Source organism: Candoia aspera, chromosome 3, assembly GCF_035149785.1.
Source record: "Candoia aspera isolate rCanAsp1 chromosome 3, rCanAsp1.hap2, whole genome shotgun sequence".
Taxonomy (NCBI): domain Eukaryota; kingdom Metazoa; phylum Chordata; class Lepidosauria; order Squamata; family Boidae; genus Candoia; species Candoia aspera.
Genome location: NC_086155.1, coordinates 21800851 through 21825744, shown reverse-complemented (window position 1 = coordinate 21825744; position 24894 = coordinate 21800851). Strand labels below are relative to the sequence as shown.

General features: G+C 38.6%; 1 protein-coding gene across 1 annotated transcript in view; it reads left to right on the top strand.

Moving 5' to 3' along the window:
* The window catches only part of EYA2 (EYA transcriptional coactivator and phosphatase 2), a 135353-nt gene extending 110952 nt beyond the window's left edge, over nucleotides 1–24401 (top strand). The window contains exons 10-16 of the mRNA XM_063297105.1: nucleotides 4065–4154; nucleotides 14525–14583; nucleotides 15510–15670; nucleotides 17364–17478; nucleotides 17980–18101; nucleotides 20353–20453; nucleotides 23592–24401. Of these exons, the coding sequence (XP_063153175.1) occupies nucleotides 4065–4154; nucleotides 14525–14583; nucleotides 15510–15670; nucleotides 17364–17478; nucleotides 17980–18101; nucleotides 20353–20453; nucleotides 23592–23672 (729 nt within the window). The 3' untranslated portion in view covers nucleotides 23673–24401. The remainder of the gene's footprint in view (nucleotides 1–4064; nucleotides 4155–14524; nucleotides 14584–15509; nucleotides 15671–17363; nucleotides 17479–17979; nucleotides 18102–20352; nucleotides 20454–23591) is intronic.
* Nucleotides 24402–24894: the final 493 nt, after the last annotated feature.

Sequence of the window (24894 nt, the reverse complement as noted above, 5' to 3'; positions counted from 1 at the left end):
AACTGGAGAAGAATGAAACAAATGGTATGGTGGAGGGAGGTAGAATTTGTTCTGGAGCTCAAACAGACTTGTTTAAATACTAAGTGGTGTAATTGCTTTCTTATATTCTCATCAAGGCATAGCCCTCAACGACTAAAGAATAAAGCTGGCCTATCCTCACTCAGGCATGTGGCACGCTCTCTCTTCTCCCCCTCCCAATCTCCTCTTTCTTTCTAGTTAATACAAGCAAACAAACTGGTTCCATTTCCAAGTAATTAAACCAAATTAAAACCATTAAACTCTTTGGTGACAACTTTATTATTGAAAGCTAACCACAAAGATGAGATTTAACTTGGAAGGCCTTGCATTGTGCAGTAATCTGCCTTTCACCTTTGGCTGACACCTCCCAGAGATAACCCCCCTCCTCCCTGTAGAATAGAAATCTGACAAATACACTTAATTAATGCTTTCTTCCTGGTGGAAAAGTCATTATTTGTTCATGGCATCAGCAAGTACTTGGCAGGAAGAGAGAAAAGTCTGATTGTTTCAATAAAAGAGTAGCTGGTGCTTGGAGCTTTTTGTGTGTGTGGCTTGTATTTGAAAAGCAAAAGAGAGGTAGAAGTTCATGACACAAACAGTTGGAATGTCTGATGAATTGACACCTGGGCAAGATGGAGGAGCACTCAAGCTCTGCCCATTCACAAACGGCGGCGTACAAGTCTTAACAGTTTACCACTTAAAACCTAAGCCTGGGACTGTGAATGATTTGGAAGCAGAAACTGAAAAGACAAAGAGTGACTTGCGCTTGAGAGATTGCCAGAGATAAACCTGCCTCCAACTTCCTGTTACAATTTCAGCAAGAGCTGTACTGGTGGTGATGGAGGAGGAGGGGAGAGAACTGTGTGCAGAAGTCCAGCCAAATTTATTAAGAGTCGTCCTCATTGGCGATCACTCGTAGATTATCTTAAAAAACAGAGAGGGAAATCATTAGGTACATTTTAAAACAAGTATAAGTAAATGTTTCATTGTTTATTGTAAAAACAAAACTAAGAGCCAGGGCTTCAGAGCCTGAAGTGAATTTTACTTTGGGTCAGTGAGCTTCACAATCATACAAGTAAACAAAAGTGAGGAGCTCCAACAGGATGTTGCAAACAGGGATATTCGTGCACTCATACTCTTTAGTTCACATTCATAGGGGCTGACTACAGTATATGAGATTTCTTTCTTTGTACAATGAATGTAAATATGTGTCTGACCACAAATCTGTACAACAGTGTTGCAGTGAGTCAAACACTTTTTCTTCTTTTTTTAGTGAAAAGTTGCTTTGGGAATTTAAGAAATGTTCCCATTCAAGCTGGCATCGAACGGATTGTTAGCTCTGAATATTTGTTCTTGAGCAAAGCATACAGATCTTGGAGGATAAACTAGGGTGGTGTGGGGTAGGACCACATCTGTAAGTCTCTGGCAGTAACCTTGCTGACTCCACCACCATCCTGATCAGTGCGGAGTCACAAAGTGTGACATCAGTATTATTTGACCTCCATAAGGATGTTGCAGTTTGTAAGCTAGCATAGGGTTCCAAGGAAGAAAACCAGGTTTTGCCTCCCAGGGGTTCCACTGCATTTCCTTTGCATCTGTATCTGTATGGTGACCCTCCAAGAAGATCAAAATGACATTTTTAATATCATAACAACCTTCAGGAGTAAACCAGGATGAGGTAGAGTTCTACCCAAGGCTATGTGACTTCCCAAGTTCATGGTGATCTGAACCTGTTCTTCTTTTATCTGAACTTAGTGTCTATCATTAAGATTATTCCTTTGGAAAACAAGAATATGAGTTAGGATTCCTATGAGGGTGAACAGTGCAGAGACGGTGTAGGCGTAAAGTACTATGGTTACACAAAATTATTCAGATGGGCTCTTCACAAAGCAAGTAAAGCTGCTGCTTGAAGTGGTTAGGCCTGTTCTCAGACTACATGGAAAGGGTCTTGAAGCAAGGGTCCTGAACCTTCGATCAGTGTTCAAGCATTTCTCTTGACTAGTTTTGCACAGCCATAATAATTATTGCTAGCATCCAACAATTTGTGCATGTTCTAGCTTATAGGCACATAGGATGTGATTTTTATCACAAACAAGGATATGCATGCTCTGCAAAAGTTTCAGAAGTGTTTCAGATGTGTGAGCACAGTCACAGCACTTCTAGCCTATTCATTGAAACAGTCCATCTTTTTTCAGCTTTTCATGCTAGCCTGAAGAAAAAATGTAGTTCTCCTAAGAGTCACATGAGTTGACTCATTAAAGCAGCAAAGGATTTTTTTAGGCTCCGGCAGAACCCTGAAAAAAGTTGGTCTGCTTTAATGAATCAAGAGGGTCTGGGCTTTTACTTGTGTGAAATCTAAAACACTTTTTCTGAGTCTTCTTTCAGAAGTGTTCCCCCTTTAGGATTCCAAGATTCTCTGTTCTACCTCTCCTCCAAATCTGTGTTCCATCTTCCTCTTTATCACCCAATCTTTGTCAGGTGTATAATATTTACTTCTAGTGTGATCCTGAGTTGTTGTACTAGTAAGAAAACATTGTCCTGGGCATGTTCCTACTGGCAAGAAGAAACCAAACATGGATAAGGAGCCAACCTAGTTTTTTTTTTTAGTGAAATCTCTTCTCAGTTTCTAGATATGCACACAGAGAGACCGCTGTCTGGGTCTCACGTGTGGGTGAGATGTTTGTAGGCATGAAATATTGACTTTTAATTTATGCTACTAATTAAAAGTTACATTAGATCCTGCTGCTTCTTACACTTGATATAGCAAAATTCCCATGTAAATATATATTTTTTCAGACTCTGAGTGACAAGAAATCAAAGTAAATTCAATAGAGATAACTTAAAACAAATTTACAAGAACAATTGGTAGACATGCCTGTGGTGATATAATAAATTATAAAGAGTGGTGTGTTGGGACCAGAAGAATAACTGGAAAAGCAAAAAGAAATTACAATAAAAGGCTCCCCAGTGCAGGTCCAGTGTGAAGCTAAAGAAAATGAAACTTTAAAGAATGAATTGACAATACATGCAGTGGTATAAAGTTCCAAATGTAATAGGGAAGATAGAAGGCACTTTCTTGGTGAGGAAGAGTGTAGACTTTTCCTTACTGGGATTGCATTATGGTTGAAAATTATTTGTGTTAATTTCTGGGAAGCCAAAGTTTCTATCAGCCAATCAGAAAACTATTCCAAGTTCTCAGTCTAGGATATTAAATGGAAGGTCCTTGAAAATGCTGAATCATCACATTATTTTTTAATGTATTTATTGTTACTGTACACTTTTATTGAGAGATGTTGACAACATTTTTTTTTAAAAAAAACATTGTTTGGACAATTAAAAATAAAATGTATTTTAGAAAGGGTGGAGTGATAGTTCCCAAAATATGAAGGAGTGGTCCTAAATAGGTCTGAACATAGGAACAGTCGTAGGGCTACCTAGATAAAACGAGCAAGAGATGCAAGAGGTGCAACACATACACATTCCAATTTATACCATTAGAGGCTCCATGGAAAAATGTTTGGACAAATATTCCTCTGTCTCAGTGTTTCTCAACCTCAGGAACTTTAAGATGTGTGGACTTCAACTTGCAGAATTCCCCATGGCTGGCTAGCTGGCTGTTTTTTGGAGTTGAAGTCCATACATCTTAAAGTTCCTGAGGTTGAGAAACACTGCTCTATCTGGTTGCATTCATGATAGTAATAGGAACAGAATTCAGGAGCAATATCTCGGGGCTTACAGTCGGTGGGACTGGGGGGTGGCATGGCAAATGAGCACCCAAAGTGCAGCAGATAAGAGAAAACAGGCCTGGCAAGAGCCTCTCACCTGCTGTGGGCCTTCAAAGTCCATTGAATGAGTATTTCTTGCCACAGAATTCTTTCTGTTCTCATGAAAAAAGATACATGCTGATATTATGACTTTTATTTAAAATATATATTGTTCTTTCAGAATTGAAGCCCATAATACGTACTTTCCTGAACTTTCAGTCTGAGAGCCAAAAATAATAGGTAGCTAAAAAACATAAATAGCTAAATTTTTCTCCCCAACAGGATACTACTACGTCAGTTCGGATAGGCCTTATGATGGAAGAAATGATCTTCAATCTTGCAGATACACATCTGTTCTTTAATGACCTGGAGGTAGGTACTGATTTTGTTTCATTTTATTTCTTCTTTTCTATTATCTGACCGGGAATTTTGAAAACTGGAGGGCACCAGATTGGAGGTGGTGGCTCTGGGCAATCTTCATTTGCTTCTTTTCCCCTTCTTCTTCCTTTTATCTAGCAAAACAAATATTTCTGAACAAGGTTCAACCTAGTCAGGGCCTGAGGCTCCTCTATCAGGGACTACCTTGAAACTTGTAGATGATTCATGTCCCATGCATCGAAGTGAGGAAAAGAAAACTAAAGCAGATATGCATACAGCATTTGCTCCAGTAATCTTCCTGTTTCATAATACAAGTATGGAAAGTCACTAAACCAGTTAAAAATAATCAAATTGAGTTCGGCATCACAACTTAGTAAGAACTACAGTGAATGTGGCTTCTTATTTGGACATCTGGTTTGCTTTTTTGTTTCATTTAGCTATAATATTAACAGGTTTACTGCTTCAAATCTGGGCATTTGATGATTCTAAATAAGAAATATTAGACCACCAAAACCATCTAAGGAATAACATACTGGTGGAGTTCTTGGTGCTCTCTGAACTTGGTTGTTTGCTTGCAGACATTTCATCGCCCAACTAGGTAGCATCATCTGTGCTAGTTGGGTGATGAAACACAACCAAGTTCAGAAAGCACCAAGGACTCCACAGTTCAACCCTGAGCTGCATATATTCTCTTCTGTTGGAATAACATATCTACTATGAATGTTATTGGAATAACATATCTACTATCCACCATGTAAGTAGATTAATGCATATCCCATTGAAGGGAGAGAGGGCAAAGCATGAGAACAGCTCTGGTGGATTAGAAGATTAGATCATCTGTTTTAGCATCCTTTTTCTTACACTGAACAAAAGATACTTTGGGGAAGCCCACAAGAAGGACATCAAGGTACTAACCCTCTCCTGTTCCTACTGCCAGCACATAGCATTCGTGCAGCCATTGAACCTGGAGGTCACAGCCATTAATAGACTTCCTAAATCTGTTTAATCCCTTTTAAAGTAAGCCACCTATGCCTGAGATCATGAACTCCCTTCCCCCTGACATCTGGCAGGCCCCTGCCCTCCTAGCCTTCCAGAAAACCTAGCCAGTTTAGTCTAGTGGTTAAGGTGCTGGGCTAGAAACCAGGAGACTGAGAGTTCAGGTCCTGCCTTAGGCCTGAAAGCCGGATGGGTGACCTTGGGCCAGTCCCTCTCTCTCAGCCCAACTCACCTCACAGGGTTGCTGTTGTGGGGAAAATAGGAGGAGGAAGGAGTATTCGGTATGTTTGCCACCTTGAGTTATTTATAAAAATAATAAAGGCGGGATAAAAAAAATAAAAGCTTTTTCTTCCCGCAGACATTAGGATAGTGTGTGGCTGGAGCCCAATCAAGTTGTTTGTGGATTTTTGGGGGAGTGTTGTTTGGGAGGTGAGCCAGGAATCTTTGTTATAGAGTTACGTTTTTTGCTCTTCGTAAGCCTCCCAGGGTTATAAGGCAGGCGGCTGTGTAAGTCAGATAAATAAATAAATGGGCAGTAAATTCTGCAAATTCATTGCATGTCTAAAATTTATATTACTCAATTCCCCTGCAGATCCATTTTATTACATGCCCCTATTATGTCTATATTATTTTATTTATATGGTTATATTTATTTAATATTTATATTATAAATCATAGGGACGCGGTGGCGCTGCGGGTTAAACCGCTGAGCTGCTGATCGGAAGGTCGGCGGTTCGAAACCGCGCGGCGGGGTGAGCTCCCGTTGCTAGTCCCAGCTCCTGCTCACCTAGCAGTTCGAAAACATGCAAATGTGAGTAGATCAATAGGTACCGCTTCGGCGGGAAGGTAACGGCATTCCGTGTCATCATGCTGGCCACATGACCCGGAAGTGTCTATGACAACGCCGGCTCTAAGGCTTAGAAACGGAGATGAGCACCGCCCCCTAGAGTCGGACATGACTGGACTTTACGTCAAGGGAAACCTTTACCTTTTATTATAAATAATATTTATATTATTCTAATAAAGTATTTATTATGTATTATAAATATATTCTATATTTATTCTGTTACTATTTTATTGTAGGCCTGGAGGGGGGAGTTTACAATCTCACTGGTAGGGCCGTTTTTCAAAGGGTAAAAGATAATTATAAAGATAATTACAAACAAAAATGTATGCTAGTCTGTCACAGATCAGGCTGAATCTTCTGCAGTGCCTTTGTCTGTCCAGCTGGAGGAGCTCTTAGCTGTTCTCTCCTTCCAGCCCAGCTTGGAAGGTGCTTTTGATCTTCCCACCCAGATCCAGGAATCCAGACCTTAACAAACTTTGTGTGCCTATCCTATGTAACTGTGTAACCCCAATCTTGCATGTGGGGAAAATTTTAATAGGAAATTCCCTTCTAAACTCAATAAAAACAAAACCTTAGATTTTTTAAAAAATACATTATTGGGAAATACAGGGAAAGCAAGGGAAGTCAGCAATCCCACACACAATTCCAGATAAAATCTCTACCATCAGCCTGTTCTTTAGAGATAGGGTGGCTGGAGAGAGAGTATTTGGAATTCCTGCTTGGACGTTTATACGTGTTCTTTCACCTTTTCTTCCTCCTCAGTCTTAAAGAATGTGGGAATGTTTATCTTGGATAAAGAAAAGCTAAAACTTATCTATTTAGGCCTCTCAGTAGGGGGTCAGTTTATCTGATGCTTTGGGGGCACTGTTGTGCCATGCTCAAACAAGAGTTTTGTCACGCTCCCAAGTTCTAATATTGTTAGAGAAAGAGAGAAAAAAACTTCTCTTTCCCCTCCACCTAAATGCATTTTCACATAATAGGAAATTTTGGATCATGGCTTGTGATATAGTCCAAGAGAGCAAGCTTTCTGTAATTTATGCAAACTACATACCTTACATAAACTGGTCATTTAGCAGACAACAGCTCTATTCATTCGTATTACAGGATATTTGATTCCTGGCAATTCCACTCCTGTTAGTTAAAGTATTCAGTCCTACACATGAAAATGTGTGATGAGAAATCGTGGAAATGTGGGGCTGAGATTTTAGCAGATAAAACTTCCATGTGATAAAGGTGCTTGCTCAAAATCATTTACTTTGCCCAAGTATTTCAGTTGGCTTTATTGATTATTTTATTTATTTACAAGATTAGTATGCCACCTCAATCCTAGACTCTTACGTTGTTTACAATACAGTAATACAATACAACAGCGAACGAGAAATCAGGAACATAATCTAATAATAAAAACATAAAATCAGGTAACTTATAAACTGAGCCCTGAAACTAAAACTTAATCCCCAAAGGCTGTGCAGAAGAACAAGGACTTAACAGCTCTCCTGAGTATCGAGAGAGCCAGCCAGCCGCTTTTATCTCCTGGATAGTGGGAACTCCCACATTTCCTCTCAATCTGTCTGTTGGGCAGCAGATCTACTCAGGATAGATGGTTCTGGAGATACTCAAGCTCCAGGTCTTATTTATTCATTTATTCATCCAATTACTTTATATGGCCGCGCATCTCAACAAGTGACTCTGGGCAGTGAACAGAATTAAAATAAAATAAAAACAATTATGAACGTTACAAAAGTTAAAATACAAAGCAGGCGAGACACATCAAACCCAAATCACCAATACAACCGAGAATGGGTCCCTGCACACACTTGGCCCAGGCACAGAACCAGGTCTTTAGGGTCTTACGAAAGGCCAGCAGGGTCAGAGCCACCCTGATCTCCAAAGGCGGAATGTTCCACAAGGTGGGGGCTATGGCAGAAAAAGCACATCTTCTAGGCCCCGCCATTTAGGGATTTACAGGTAATCACCACCACCCAAAAGCAAACTGATAATCAGTGCAGGTCCCACAACAGAGGAGAGAGAAGGAGAGATTTAGTGACCCCTCAGTAGATAGGCTGCCCATTCTTGAAGGGCAGCCCCCTGTAGAGCAAGTTACACTAGTCCAAATGCAAGGGGACAAAGACACAAGTGACCGTTGCTGGCACAGGTGCAGTCGGCACACCAATTGAAGTTGAGCAAAGGCTTGCTTGTGTTCCTATATTACGAGTCATAGGTCAAAGAGACCCTCCAGAGTGGAGACCTGCTTCTTCAGGAGAAGTGCATCCTCATCCAGAGCCAGTGATGAATCTATCCTGAAATCAGATTGTTTCTAGATCAGTAACCACTCTATCTTGCTGGGTTTAAGTTTAAGCCTGTTACTTCCCATCCAGTCCCTCACAGCCCTAGACACCAAGTGAGGACTTCCATCAGATCTTCTGCTTGGCCAGGGGTGGAGATAAAAGTTTGGGTATTATAAGCATATGTAATTTTAAACATACTTTTTCTTCCTTTTTTACCATCCTGGTATCCACAGATCTTTTTAAAAATATTTTAGACAGTTGCAATGTTTTACTAAATTAAATAATATGATAAAGTTTAATATATTAAGCCCAAAAATTTAACATCTGGTAGCTATGTATTCAAAATCTGGCACTTCCAATATTATGACCCATGTTGCAAACTAGGTGCCCTGACTAACGTGAATGTGCTATACCCAACCACAAAATAAAGTTACAGAGCTAAAATTATGCTCAGTTTAGTTTACCCAGCTGGATGGAGCAGTTTGCGTTGTGTTGTGGTTGAAACATCCTTGGATAATACAGCATTCCTTTCAAGAGGCTGGCAAAGAAAATAAACAACTTTATATCATCAATTTCTTTTCATAAGTATTTAGGTTGCACCTATAATTATTACTAGATTTTACCTATAATTATTAGTAGTTTCCACCTACTAATAATTTAAATCAAAATTGTGAGTATTTTGAAGGCAAAATACATGCAAAGGTCCTGGTTAGTGATTTAATAGCATTCATTACAATGGAATTGGGATATTTCAAGATGGAAATTAATATGCAAATTCCCCCAAAGATGCACTTTAAACATACGGAACATCAAACATGCTGTTTGATAATCCACTACTTTTAAAAAATTATAAATAGAAGCGATGAAGACCCTTTATCGGGATTGTGGTAAATGCAAAAGAGAGACTATGAACGTCCTTGGAACAATTATCCTAGTGAAAATCACACAAGTGCACGCGCACATTATATGGAAATCATGGGAAGGAAGACAGATCCCATTGGTCCTGATGGAAGATTCACTGCACTGCCCCACCACCACCAAACAAGTCTAGGGAAAGAGAAGAAAGATTTTCATTATATAGTATAGAGTATTTCATCCCCTCCCTTTGAATTATAGTTCCATTCCTATTTGTGCCCCCTTCAGTGACTGATATTGTAGTTAATAAAAAACATAACACGTAGAATTTAGCCTTGACTTCCTTGCAAACTAGAGATTTGAACCAAAGATAACTTGGCTCATGGCTCTTGGTTTTGGCCACTAAAATACCAGGGGCAGTAGAAATGGGACAAATACATTTCTTTTTCTGATCAATGAGGATCTGCCTTTCCTTAATGGCAAATATCAGAAGGATAAAAACATAGTAAAAAAACATTTTAATACGGTTTTTCCACTTAAGGCTCAAAAAATTGTTTATCAGGAAAAGAAGTTGTTATTACTTTAAAATATATGTTTAAAAGTATCAGAATCTGATCTCATTTTTTTTCTTCTCTGTGTCAAAAAGAATGTAAAGTTCCAAAACAAGCAATAAGTTTCATTTTTCATCTTTTAAAAATATCACTGGTCTCTTATTCCTAGTGTTGCCTTCCCACCTGGCACCTAATTGTTGTCTTCATACAACTTTTGTCTTCAACCAAAATTTGGGTCCCCAAATTCCCAGCCAGGACAGGAGTCAGCAGTCTCAGTACATCTGTTTGGCAGTACTACAGGTGGAAATGCTGTGAGACAGTTGAAGGAAGCCAATGCCCAATTTCTGGCTCCAATGGATTTTAATATCTCTCAGGATTCAAACTGGATAGCATGTAGGAGAGAGCATGGGCAGGAATACATTGGCTGAAGGAAAAAAGAGCATCTGATCAGAGTATTAGAGGACAAGCTTGACACTTTTTTTGAGGGTCATTTTTCTGAGCAAAAGTGCTTTCCCCACCAGCTTGTTTTTCATCCTTTAGGACAAATATATATTTACCTACCGGGAGAAACACCCCTGGAAAATGTTGATGTGAAGAAATGGTGAGAGTTTGGCCATATCTCCTCTTCCCTTTCTTCCATTAGATTGGTAGTTCTGATGTCTGCACTACAGCATAAAAACAAAACAGTGCACTAGATGGTCTGAAGATCTCAAGTCTGGCCTAAAGCAGGAAAGATTCTTGAAAGAAAAAGAGGAAGAACGCTAAGCATGAGATATGCCACACCACCATCAAGTGGTCTAGGAGGAGATGAGCAGCTGATTTTATCCCACAAGCACATTTGTGTGTTAGTAGATACAAAAGAATGTATAAGATTGTATGGGGGAAGATAAAAGGCATCAGATTAGGTTTTCCATCTAGCTCAGATGCAACATAATTTTTGTTGTTTCATTTGCAGAGGAAGTTCCATCAAGTGTAATATCAATTTGGTTTTCATATTTTTAAAAATCACAGTTGACACATTGAACATCCCTGTTTGTGTGGTTACATTAATTCAGATCAGTTTGCCTCATTGGAATAAACTGTATTTTATTTAAAAACAATACTTTAAATCAGGGCTAAATTTACCCACTAACTCATTTGTGGCCCCCCAGTACTCTGAGATTATGCAACAGAAATTCAGGAGCATATTGATCTATCTTTGGTGGTGCAATTTTGGTTCTTTTTCTTTTTTTCCTCCTCACAATTAATCCTTTGGGATTGGAACAGCCTAGAAATACAGTTAAGTAAATAAAATTAATAAAAACAATTAGAGGCCTCTTATCAGATTATATTATGGAACATTTGTGTATGTCTGCACATCTGGGTAATGTTTCAGCAAGTCCAGTAAATTATTTCACTAGCAAATAAAAATTGTACCACTGAAAACACTCAATGATGTTTGCTAGTTGAATCCCCAGTTGTTGTTGTTTTTCTTTTTTCAAAATGTTGGCTTGGAGCTCATATACTGTTTGTTTGAGTTTGACTAACCTATGATTCTTCCTTATTGATAAAATCTAAGGTTTCATCTGAGTATATGCTTTCTCTTGTTGACTTACTTTCACCCATTCACATTCGATTACTCAAGTGAAATGATCTAAATATTAAGGCACGATAACACATGCTTTTGGAGACCACAAGTGGTGCCCGTGTTTATTTTAACTGCCCACATGGCCGGCATGAGATCCACTAATCAGAGAACCCCAGGAGATCCTAGCCAACAGTTAAAGCCAACAGATGGGGAGGCTGGACTTAGAAATACCCTCATTACCAATCTATATATGAGCAAACTTGAGCTTTGCATTTAGTCACCCAGATGTTCCCTCCTTCCTGCTTTCCTCAACCAAGTCTCAAAAGCAAAATCTGCAGGAATGAAAAATTAGTCTGGTAACATAGTAATGGAGTGAAACTATGATCTACATTCTTGCCTTGTCCAGTTTTGCTGTGTTTTACCCAGTAATGTGATAGTATCAGCCGGCAGTGGACTATGAGGTAGTGTCTCACCAAATGTCATGGTACTTTATTAAGTCAGAAATGTGATCACTACTGTTGTCAAACTTTAGCATAGAGAACAATTCATTCACAAATGAAAAAAGCAGATCTTCCTCAAATACCTTTTCCCTGACATAGCTGTGCTGTGCAGTGCAACTGAAATTGAGTGGGCTGCGACAATACCGTTCCAGTGTGGCTTTCATAATTCACATGCATGGTTGTGAATGGTTTTATCATTTTGGAAAGGCCTGGGAGCATGCTAACAGAAATGTGCTTTTAATTCCATTTTCTCAGGCCATGTTTATAGAGTCAGCCCTCACTTAAAATGCAACCTGAAAATGATTGAGGAAGGAAGGAACTATAGATATAACAAATAGTATGGAATTGCCATGTCAGATTTGCCCACAGCAAAAATGCTTTTATTTTTTAAAACATATAGCAGAGCTAAAGTGAATTCTGAGTTTTTAACATAGAGAATTCTTCAAGTTTTAAAATGTTTCTAAGAAAGCCTGAGGTGCACCTGTAAAAGTACATGATTTTTCTGAAGTAGAAATCATATTTGTATGTATATGCATATATAGTATAGGTAGTCCTCACGTAACGACCACAATTGGGACCGGCAACTCCGTTGCTAAGCGACACAGTCATAAAGTGAAAATCACATGACCGCATTCTACTTACGACATCAGTTCATCAGTTCTGGCTGAGGCTGTTAAGCGAATCACCACAGGTCGTTAAGCACAATGTCACATGACCACAACTTGCAACCTCCTGAAGTCTTCCTCATTGACTTTGCTTGTCAGAAGCCGGCTATGAAAGTCACAAATGCCAATCACGTGACAATGGGGCACTGCGACCTTTGTAAATGTGCGTTGGTTGCCAAGTGCCTGAATTGCAATCAAGTGACCGTAGGGACACCATAGGAACACTGCGATGGCCGCAACTTTGAGGACCGGTCATAAATCACCTTTTTCAGCACCATCATAACATCAAACCGTTGCTGAACAGGTGGAATGAGTAGAACCCTATTCTAGTTCTTTAGCATGTTGTGTGAACTCACCCACTTGTGGCTTGTAAAATTGTGCTTTATGACATACACAACATGTGAACCAGACTTATCAACCCAGCCATTGTCTGTCTGTCTGGACAATCTCATTGTTTTGGATTGGAATTCTAACAAAACCTTTCCGATGGCTCTGCTGGCTGGGGTGAAGGAAGGTGAATTCTGAAATATCTCAAACTCATGAAATTGATTACTTCTTAGCTAGACTGACTGCTGTCCTTCACGTATTAATTTTGGAGAAGCTGGGATGAGACTAAGGACCTTTTGCATACAACCAAGATACTCTTCCATTGTCCTTTGGATGGACCATTATGCAATGGCTATTGTTATTGAATGAAACAGTAACATTAAACAGTGGCATTAAATGCAATTAGTACATTTAAAGTAACAAGAGCCCAGAGTTGTTTGTTGAGATGGGCGGTGAAGAAATGTGATAGATAGATGATAGATAGATAGATGATAGATAGATAGATAGATAGATAGATAGATAGATAGATAGATAGATAGATAGATAGATAGATAGATAAATTGTATTTGTAGCTTCTGTAGATATGAAGCCAACCTGGTGGGCGGGAGGAAACAGTTTGCAAATCTGCATGTACAGTTTTGCATGGTGCCCTATAAAAGTCACAGAAAAAAAATATTCTCTTTAGGAAGTTGAAGTTTCAAACCAACATAAAGAAATGATTGAAATAAGATTTTTTTTTTAAAAATGTGATTGCAGAATCCTCCATTCAATCAATAAAGATAAGGCATAAAGTGCATATTTTCCACTGGGTTTTGCATATAGGTCAATAGGAGAGGGCACAACTTTATTCAGCCAAAGGCTTCATCATAAATATCATGCTATGAGTATACTTCTAAAAGTGAGTAGGGCCAGGAGAAAACCTAAATTTGACTGACTGAATCTACATTTAAGCTCAGTGATGATTAATTTAATTAAACATCAATATTACTTTCCACATATTTAATATGTTTCCTCTTCTGTCACAGAAGAGTTCCCACAAACAATAGGATTTATGGAAACAATATTTTCTCCTTTCCTGTCACTGTCATTTCTGTTCCTAGCAAGGGTATATAAAATGTTGTCAGAAGCCATTCCCAATTTCTTAAAATTCTCTGTATGATAATGATAAAAAAGTATTATGACAAATGTTCACCTGTTCGATGTCATTTATATCTTGGTAAATGAAGCACATACCATGTAAATGCCATAAATATTTCATCCAGAGAAAAACAAATCTAGGTAGCACTGCCCCTGCAACTTGTAAACACTCAACGAAGTTTGAGTTTGCAAAAACACTGTAATTTAGCATTTGTTACTGTTGAGATACATAGCTTGATCTTCTTTAGCACTTCATATGTATTAAAGAAAGATATCTACATATTTAGGTTTAAAAATTGTTATTAATGTTTTTTTTCTTGAAGAACAATTATTTATATTTTATTTTATTTTCATGTTCCTTCATTACCTGGCATAAATAGGAAACAAGGGAAACTTAGGTGAATAAACAGTTCTATGAGTGACCTTATTGTCTATGAGTATTACCGAGTCTAACCATATAATGTTACAGAAATGCTGAATCTGAAATGCTGCTTGTAATCTGATTACTGTAATTGAGCAGAAATTGTTGGGGAATCTTCCCTCAGCATAGTTTCTGATGCATTAAAACGCTCCATTGTTGTTTTCTATAATGCAGTACTTGTTTCCTGACTGTTTCTGAAATGATTTTCAGGACTGTGACCAGATACACATAGATGATGTATCATCAGATGACAATGGACAGGATTTAAGGTAAAACATTGAAGCATCCAGTATAACTAGACTCCATACTACATATTGCTGTCCGGAAGACAAGTAGTGGCATAAATTCATGTCTTTGATGGGAGATCCTTTATGCTTTTGAATATTAGAATTTCTGTGTTGTGATAGGGAAATTGTTCTGTTGTTTTCCAGTGGTGGTCAAAGCGGACTGGTTCAGAAGTGAAATGGCTATGTCCCTTATATTTCAATTAATCCTCCAGCTTTTGAAAAACTAAGCAGAGTTGGACCTGATTAGTTCTGGTAAGAGGCCATCAGGAAGTGCCAGCACTACAAACTAGACTGGGAAATTTATAAAAAAAAAAATCCCAGAAGAAGGCAATGACAAACCACTTACATATTGTTTCCCAAGTAAAGTATATGGACATCTCCTTAACATTAGCAGGAGTCAAACTTGAAAGCAACTTTATCTCATTTGAGTAAATGGACTACTTGATCTTAGTGCAAGTCATATGAATAAAATGAATTAAGAGAACTGAAGAGGCTGCAGCATTGGGACTACTGTGCAATTAGCTTTCCTTTTTCAAAAGCTCTTGCTCAAACTCTTAAGTCAGTTGGCTTTGCACAGAAGAACTTACTAGTAAAGTGTGACCTTTGTCTTACGTTTCTTTTTGTCAACTCTGGAAGTGTGGGAAGTTTTCTGAGGATCCAGTTCACTATATCAACAGCAAACTAAGGTACATCAGATGACAGCTAGATCATTGGCAAAGACAGAACAGCTAGGAGAGAGATGTGGAGGTGGGGGGGTGACATATTTTTTTCCTCTCTGTCCTTAACTTGGCCAGAAACCTGCAAGATGTCTTAATTTCTCTTCATTTGTCTTTGCTAGTTTCTCAATCCAAATGGGAAATTAGGTTATAATTTCACTTTTTCCCCTTCTCTTCCTTCCTTTGCCACAGCACATATAATTTCTCAGCAGATGGTTTTCACAGTTCAAATGCTGGAGCAAATCTTTGTCTGGGCTCCGGAGTTCACGGGGGAGTTGATTGGATGAGGAAATTAGCATTCCGCTACCGGCGGGTGAAAGAACTCTATAACACCTACAAAAACAATGTTGGTGGTAAGTGTCTCCCCAACCCATCAGGGAAGTCAACTTCTCATCTCCCTAAGAATCTGCTTTTCTGTTCTTTAGAGCAAATCAAAGAACACTATGCAATTTAGAGAGATGGAAGTATCAAAGGAGAGAAAATGTTTTATTAATTTCTACCTCCCCTGTTAAATTCTGTGTTACAGAATTGACGGACTTTTATCGAGCTTGCTGTGGTTTAAATATTGGAGTAATTGGAACAAAAGACTCTCTATTCTGCCTTTTGTTATATGTTAAAAATGGAGAGATACTGTGTCCTGAGAAACTGCAAAGTTTTGAATGGCCAACAAACTGCATTGGCTAGTTAACACAATACATTGAGCCATAGTTTGCTTAATCATAGTTTATTGACCAAATTATGGGTGGCCAGGCTCACACATTAAGCCATAAAAAGTGGTTTACAAGCTACAGTGGATATGTTCACTGAACATGGTTAAATACAATATGTGAACCAGTTCCTAACATCCCCATTTAAAAAAGAATGGATAAAGCTCTCTGCTTAAGACCTTGGAGATCTTTTTATTTGTATTTATATTATTTGTAAAAAAATGTAAACTGCTGCAATCTTAAAAGATTCTAGGCAGTGAACAAAGAACAACAGCAGTGAGCCAGATAAATAATACCAACATTACATTGTTAAATATTACATTAACAATTAAATTAAATGGTCTCTTTTTGGTTATCCACTAGCATATTAAACCAAACGTTACATTAACAATTTCATATCAACATTTCTGGTGGCAGTGATTCCCACCAATCAGACTCAAGGCAAATGCTATCTTGGGTTACATTAACAGTACTATGGAATACATATCATGGGAAGTAATTGTTCCACTCTGCTCTGCCTGGGCACATCTCATTTGCAATACTGTGTCCAGTTCTGGGCACCACAGTTCAAAAAGGGCAGTGACAAACTGGAGCAACTTCAGAGGAGGGTGAAGGATCTGGAAACCAAGCACTATGAGATGGTTAAATGATCTGGGTATGTTTAATCTACAGAAAAGACAACTAGGAGGAAATATGATAGCAATCTCCAGATTTCTGAGGACTTGTCACACAGTAGAGGGAAGGAACTTATTCTCTATTGGCCCAGAGAGCAGACCGTAACCAATGGGTTAAACCAACAAGGAAGGAGGTTCAGGCTAAACATGAGGAAGAATCTCCTGACTGTACAAGGAGTCATCCAGTGAAACAGACTGCCACATTTAGTGGTCAGTGCTCCTTTACTAGATTGTCATCTGTCAGATGCTCTAGTGGATCCTGCACTCAGCCAGAGGTTTGACTAGATGACTTTTAAGGACACTTCCAATTGTACAATCGTTATCAAGCATGAGTATGCATATGTAGATGTAATCTTTGCTTCCTCTCCTTATCAGTGCCAGTGTGGGACTTCAGAAAATTGCCGCCAGAGAGGATGCTGCAGACAGGACTATTCTTCCTGTAGTAAATTTTAAGTTTATTTCCATTACTGTATTACTCTTTAGATAATTTTTGTTTTTAGCCTGTTTTGATTATAACATTACTGACATTGGATGACTGGGCCCTTTTCCTTTTGAGTTCACAGTTCATTCCAGCCTGTGATTCCATGGCTTTGCAGAAGCCATGTACAAGTGATTCCATGTCTTCCCATGGAACTAGCTACACATGTTGCTTCCTCTGTTTGTAGGTTTAATAGGAGCTCCTAAGAGGGAAACCTGGCTGCAGTTAAGGGCAGAACTGGAAGCACTGACTGATCTCTGGCTAACACATGCTTTGAAAGCACTGGACTTGATACATTCCCGGTAAGAATGGCTTAACAAGTTGTCCCAGGCTGCAAAAGTTTTACTTCCTTCTTGTGTTCTCCAGACAGACCAAAGGCACATTAATTTCAAGGACATCTTCATCCAGATTTATGGACATGGGTGCAGGACCTAATTCTAAAGGTCCTGTTCCTGGCTCACAGATGCACCTTTTGTGAAAAGCAGGAAAGGAAATAAAGGAAACTGGCTACCCCAGGAGGAACACAGTGTCAATGCTATTGGAGTTTTACACCATTTATGCCCCCAGTGTGTAATTAATTGTGACATATTTCACTTTCAGGCTAGTTTTAGTTGTAACAAATTACACAGAGAGAAAAGCATTTAAAAGTCTAGTCACTACTGGCTGTGTTAATCGCTGCTTTCATGGGACTCGTTGGCAAACCTTTACATGCTGCTTCCAGTTTAATATAAGGCAGAAAAACAAAGATCCTTGCTCCAGAAAGAAAAGTATCTTACTTTTTGATGCTGCTTTCTGTCCTGTAGGCCTAACTGTGTAAACGTTTTGGTGACTACAACCCAGCTTATCCCAGCACTTGCAAAAGTTCTGTTGTATGGACTAGGTGTTGTCTTCCCCATCGAAAACATTTATAGTGCAACAAAGACAGGTAAGAACAGTGTGGGAAAGTACAGGTGTATAACTATTGTTTATTAATATCCAACATTGGATTCTCGATAGTAATTTGGTTTTAAAATTATGGGAACAATGACTTCCGTTCTGTTTTGTATTGTTGAGACCCCACCTCAAGTACTATGTCCAGTTCTGGCGCTACAGATTCAAAGAAGGGCAAGGAGAATGATCAGGGGTCTGAAAGCCTATGAGAAAACTGGGTATGTTCAGCCTTGAATGCAGCCTGTTCAGAGATTTAATTTATTCAATTTAGGCACCGTCCAACTCCAAACTGACTCTGGGAAGTGTACAATAAAACCAAATAAAATATAAAATACAAAGAATATAGTATATTAACAAAGGAATAAGAAAGGAAATAAAGAACAGATGGTGACTCCAAACATTTCCAGCAGGGGCCCAACCACCCTAATCCAAGGCTTGGGAGAAGATCCAGGATATAGCATATGTATAAAAATATAGATATACTCACCCCCCACCCTCGCCCTCTCTCTCAGTATATACTGTGTGTATGTGTTATGTGTATGTGTATATGTATATGAGATATAATTCTTCAAATACAAGAAGGCCAGAACCTATTCTCTACCATTCCAAAATGCAAGATACAATATGATGGTCATATTTACTGGATGGTTGGGAAAAACATAATAATAAAAGCAACTGAACCAGTTATTTAAAATTGTATTGGGCGTTCCTTCTCTTGGATGCATTCTAGCAGAGTGCAGGTAAACATTTGTTGATGGTTCTTTAACTTAGATTCCTGTACTGAGTAGAAAATTGGTCTTGGTGATGGTCCCTTCCATCCGGAAGATGTTGGGAAATGACTATGACCTATCTATTGTTCTAGTTACCATTCCCCAATGCAGGTGCAAATTTTCAAAATTATTACAGAACATCTCATCATTTTTATAAGATTTAGATATCTCTAACAAGGCTCACAAATGGACCAATAAACAATGTCACAATAAATGGAGAAGAAATTGAAGTCATCATTCTACTTGGATCAACAATCAATGCCAAAGAAAGTAGTAATCAAGAAATCAAATGACATATCACGCTGGGAAAATCTGCCATCAAAGACCTATCTAAAGCTTTCAGAAGTAAAGACATCAGTTTAAAAACAAAGGTGCGACTGACACATGCCATGGTCTTCTCAGTTGCCACATATGCCTGTGAAAGTTGGACTTTAAAGAAGGAAGATAGAAGAAGAATTGATGCATTCAAATTGTGGTGTTGGCGAAGATTGAAAATACCATGGACTGCCAGAAGAACAAACAAATCAGTTTTAGAAGAAATACAACCAGAATGTTCCCTAGAGGCAAAGATAGCTAAGCTTAGACTCTCATACTTTGGGCACATTGTCAGGAAAGACCGATCGCTTGAAAAGGACATCATGTTTGGTAAAGTTGAGGGGCAGCGGAAAAGGGAAAGACCTTCAATGCAATGGATTGAAACAGTTATTGGAACAGTCAGGCATATGGCGCAAGACCGAACAGCATTTCGTTCTGTTATACATAGGGTTACCATGAGTCGTAAACGACTCGACAGTGACTAATAACAACAAGGCATGTAATTGTGGGACTCAGTTGTCACTTCTGTTGTCCCTTTGTAGAGACTCCATTATTTGCTCGGTCTTAAGCAGTATGGAATACTGCAAAAAGGCAGCAATTAATATGGACAATAGTTATATCAGCCAGAAGTAAATAATGTGGTATGTCTGATCATTCTTAGTCTAGGTGGGAATAAGAGTAACAATGAGTAAGACACAGTATAAAGGTTAGAATTTACCAGTTTGTTTAGTTGCTTAGCATATAATTGTGTTCTAACTTGTTCCAATTTATGTTTAAAAATATTGACAGGACTGTGTACTGAAGGTTTTATTTTAATCTTTCATAAGCAATATCTATCTATATTAGAATGCCTCTTCTTCTACTCACTTCCATTTGTATTTTATTATGGAGAGAGATGGGATCTATCCCTTGTTGCACTCAAAATAAATGGGTGGATGAGTCCATCCCTGAAAACTCATGGAGAGAACAAACAGCTGCCTTAGATATTTGTCAGAGTAAAAAGGCTAGGTATGCATCAAATGAATAAATAAATAAAGCAATCAAAGAAATAAAATCAGGACTTGTATTTAGCTCTCAGTTCTATTGCAATTAAAATTATTAATTAAAGAAATATTAATTAAATATTGCAAGGATATTTAATGCATGTTCTTCCTTATGCAGGGAAAGAAAGCTGTTTTGAAAGGATAATGCAGAGGTTCGGGCGGAAAGCTGTGTACATTGTAATAGGAGATGGTGTTGAAGAGGAACAGGGGGCCAAAAAGGTATTGCTTTCCTGTTTAGAATTTCAGTTAAATAAAAACTGAAGAACAACTTACCTGAAATAAGGATAAAAATTCCTTCCCTTTCTAAGGTATTTGCAATTAATCAATTTTTCCAGTTCAGAAACCCAAAAAACCATTCTAACCAATTTCCTACCGTAAATTCTGCTTCCATTTTCCTTGGCAGTTATTGAGGCCTTTCCAACTTGTCCTTCCTTATACAGGGAGTAAGAAATAACAATTTCCACTTGTTACAGTACTACTCTTGATAAACAGCACCATTGTTGGATACATAATAAGGAACAAGATCTGTATCATAACCTGTCTTTGCTCACTTCTACTGCATGGTTACACTTCTAAAAGCAGTGGGAAGTAGGATTAAATACAGCACCATGAAATGGAAGCTAGCAAAGTGATTTAATAAGAAATGCGTTTTCTCTACTTTTTCTCCATTTTTTTAACTGATCTGTAGTAACTGAAAAATAACAGAAACAGAAACTGGATTTCTGGTATGCTATATAACAAAACTAAATATCTTGATACAACTGTGATTGCTGCAATTCCCACAAAGATAAAACAGGCTTAAAGGTGGATGGCCAGAGTTATCAGCTGAGGACCTAACTGGACAACATGATGGAGGTCCATGATCTGATCTTCCAGCTTTTTAAATACTAGAAAATAACTTTCATGGGGCAAACAGTGCAGAAGGGGAGATTTGGATCACCACTAAAGTACTGGGTGGAAAACAAGAAAATTGATATTGTTGGACTTCAGTTCACTGTTCATTTCTAGTAGAAGTGAGGAGAAAGAAGGGAGTTACAGAGAAAAAGAGCAGAGGAAGTGACCCTTCCTGTTCCTGTCCCAATTTCAGGCCCTCTCCCTCTTGTTGTGAGATCCCTGACAGCTCAGGAGGAAGAAGCACGCCTTTGGTGGTCTTTGCTAATGATCCACAGCTCTCCAGCATTTCAAAGCTCTGCACCAGCCTCTTGGGACCCCTTTCTCCCATTGCTGTTTCCCTAAACCAGATATGTAGATTTCCCTTTTCTTGTGTATTCAGCAGTTTTCTTTCTTTGGCCACAAAAAGCATTTTACAAGCTGGGCATTTCCCAACTGAATGCGGTGGTTCTCCAAGAGTTAAAGAAGGTCTACAATGGATAGACAGAAAGTGAAGGGATGATAAGAGTGAGGCCCCAGACAGGGCTTCTGTGGACTTCAAAAGGCAATGGTGTCAGTGCACATGACTGCATCAGAGGCCACCAGGCCTTAACAGAAGAGTTAAGCAATACCTTTTGCAAGTCTGCTCTAAGAGGCCCCTTTGCGGGTGTCGCCTGTTTTAAGCCTCCTTCCCATTAACAGGCAGGAATTCTTTGCTGCAGCTGTCAGGGACTCTGATTGATAGTGATCATTAGCACGGGTGGCTACACACCTGAGCTTTATAAACCCATGGGAAGGGGGGCACCTTTCACTGCCTCCCCAGCAGCCCTGATGGTATCTCAGCCTGAGTGGGTCATTTCTCTTCACCTGTCGCCCGCATGATAAATTGATAGCAACTAAGCAGCAGGTGTGGCTAAACTGCCAACATCTCCTCTCTTTAGAGAAATTAAAATAGATATTTTAAAAGGAAGCAAAGCCACATGGAAAAAGCAGATGAGAGGCTGGAGGAGATTGGCACTCCCTCCTTTAAGCAAAAGCTGTTTTCTTTTAATTTATTTTGTGTTATCACCCATCAATTTCACCTAACAGATGATATGAAATAATTTCATTTCATCCTCTCACTCATTAGAGATCTTCATACCTGAGCAGAGATTTGATTTTCCTCAGTCTAAGTTGAACATGCTGCTTTCCATCTCACTGCTTAGTTTCTCACTTTTTATGGATTAATGCATTGTTATGCGGTAGTGGCTCTGGTCAAAGAACAAGAACAAAACAATGATAAATTGATGTCAAAATCCTGTGGTTCAGTCATGATTAGGTTGGATTTAGACTTGCTTTAAATGGTACATCCACTGCTGAGTTTGACACAAAACTGAATTGTCTGAGACAATAAATTCCTTCATCTCTACATCAAATGGCACCTTGCTAATAAATAGACAGAAGTCAGCTCAACTAGAATACAACAATTGGAGATTGTAGACCAGTCTTTTTCAACTTGCTGCTGACCACATGTGTTGAGAGTGATGCTACCAAAATGCAGCTGTGAATCCTGGGTGCTGTAAACCCAGAGCCTCTGAAAGACATCTAGTTAAGAAGGCTGGAGTTTATCCCTATGCAACAAGCATATAATAGCACAAGGCTATTCTCTATTTAGTAAGATCTACGCAGGCAGTCTTGTTTAAAATGGTTTGTGATTTATCCACCCAGCACTGAAAGAAGTAAAACAAAATACAACACACATTACCTGTTTAGGAAAACTGAAAGCTCAAAACAAAAATGAATGAATTGATTGCAGATACTCTGCATTTTAAGAATAAGCTCCAGTTAGTCTCTTGTACCTTTCTTCAAAACTGTAGTAGAAGGAGGTCAAGTGTTTTCCAGGTACATTAGAACAAAAGTTGGTGTACATATTTAGGGGATAATTTTCTCTTTGAAGTTAAAACAGCTTGATCCTTCTGTATCTGGCTTTTCTCAAAATGTCTGGAAAACAGGATATCAAAGCCACATTACAACATATCTCCTTTAACCCAAAAGATAGCAATGTGCTATTTGGTGTGTAGAATTCTCTGTGGGTGGGGTGGGGTGGGGTGGGGTGGGGTGGGGTGGGGTGGGGTGGGGGGTTCTTGGGTACCAGGATGCTGCCCTGATGCATGTAGTAAGAACCTTTCAATCTGACCTGTTTCACATGGAGCTCCACAGTAAAGGAAACATTTTTGAAATCACGGAGGGAAATGCTGTGTGAAAGGGCTCTGAGAAAACAGTTTTATTGGCTTTTTATAGATCATTAGTATATGCGTGACAATTGGTCTTGTTTCCCTCCACACACACATCCATACATTATTTATTTTCTGCCTATTTCTCAGATTGCTTTTCAATTCACTGTGATTTAAGCTTGCTTATCATATTTCTAAGATTATTACTGTTTGACTATCGGTTTAGGAAATGTCTTCTGAACTTTTGTCTTCTTTTTAAAATGCATAATTTTAGCACAACATGCCTTTCTGGAGGATCTCCTGCCATGCTGATCTCGAGGCTCTGCGGCATGCACTGGAGCTGGAATACTTGTAGCAGATCCAGATGTGTCTGCAGCAGGCTTCTGATTACTGAAGACGCCATCTATTTTATTGGCATTTATGCTCTCCATTTCTTGAGTGAAGCTCTTTCAAATGAAAGAACCTGCACCAGAAGCTCAGAATGTTCAGTTCCTTTTTTGAAAAATGGAGGAAAAGCATTGAAATTACTTAAAAACTGGATGCTTATAACTGAATGGAACTTTTGCCTTGCACATATCTACCAGGCATGCAGAAGACCAGGTGTGGGTTTATTTGATAGTGGTTTTTCTTTCTTTCTTTCTTTAATAAATGGATATAAGTTGGGAAGACATGACATGGAGTTTCTACGCATATATGCTGGACAGTTATCAATCTGAATGAGTTTCTGAAGAGAAAAAAAGATTGAAATAGATGTGGGGGTTTTTGTATTTTTAATTTATGAACTAATACTATTACTCTGATATTAAGCTCAGTACCTGTGTTTGTATCTACTGGGTTGGATGGACTCAGCCCATTCTAATTTAATATCTTTTTTCTCCAGGCTAAACTTTGGGGGACAATCATAATAGTGTCCATTTGAAATGAGCACATCTGGGACTGTCAGTCTAAGAACTATAGCTAGTTTTAAAGAACAGCGGCATGTAGTCTTCACACATGCCTACATAGACTACCACCTTGTTTTTCTCATGGTTGAGAGGAAGAATTACCTTGTGATGAGTGAATGGCAATAAAACTATGTTTACAATCTAGGGCTAAATGTTGAGTTTTTGATATGGATTACTTGATGACTTCCTTGTTTTTTCTCTGGAGAAGACCTTGTAAAGTTCTGCTTAAATACAGCCAGTAATTCCCTGATGATAATTGCTTACACAATGACATAACTTTTAAAGCCAAAAGTTGTCTAGAATTGTTTCGTTTTTAGAATCTCTAGCATCTAGATCCCAAGAGAGCTCCCATGCTTTCAAGAATTCTGTTAAAAAAAATCATCTAGTGCAACTTTTCCCATTACACAACAGCAGTAAATGATAAAGAGCCCCTCTTTTGAGGGAGATAGGCAGTGACAAAACTTGAAATATACATAAATCAAAGTTTCTGGCATTTCCCTTCTATGCAATTTTTAGAGGCAGAAGAAACTATATATTAATGGTATGAAGGAAAATAAATGCTAGAACACCACCTGCTTTACTAAAAGATTTTAACAAAGTTTATTTAGCCAAGTGTTTCTCATTTACCAGTCA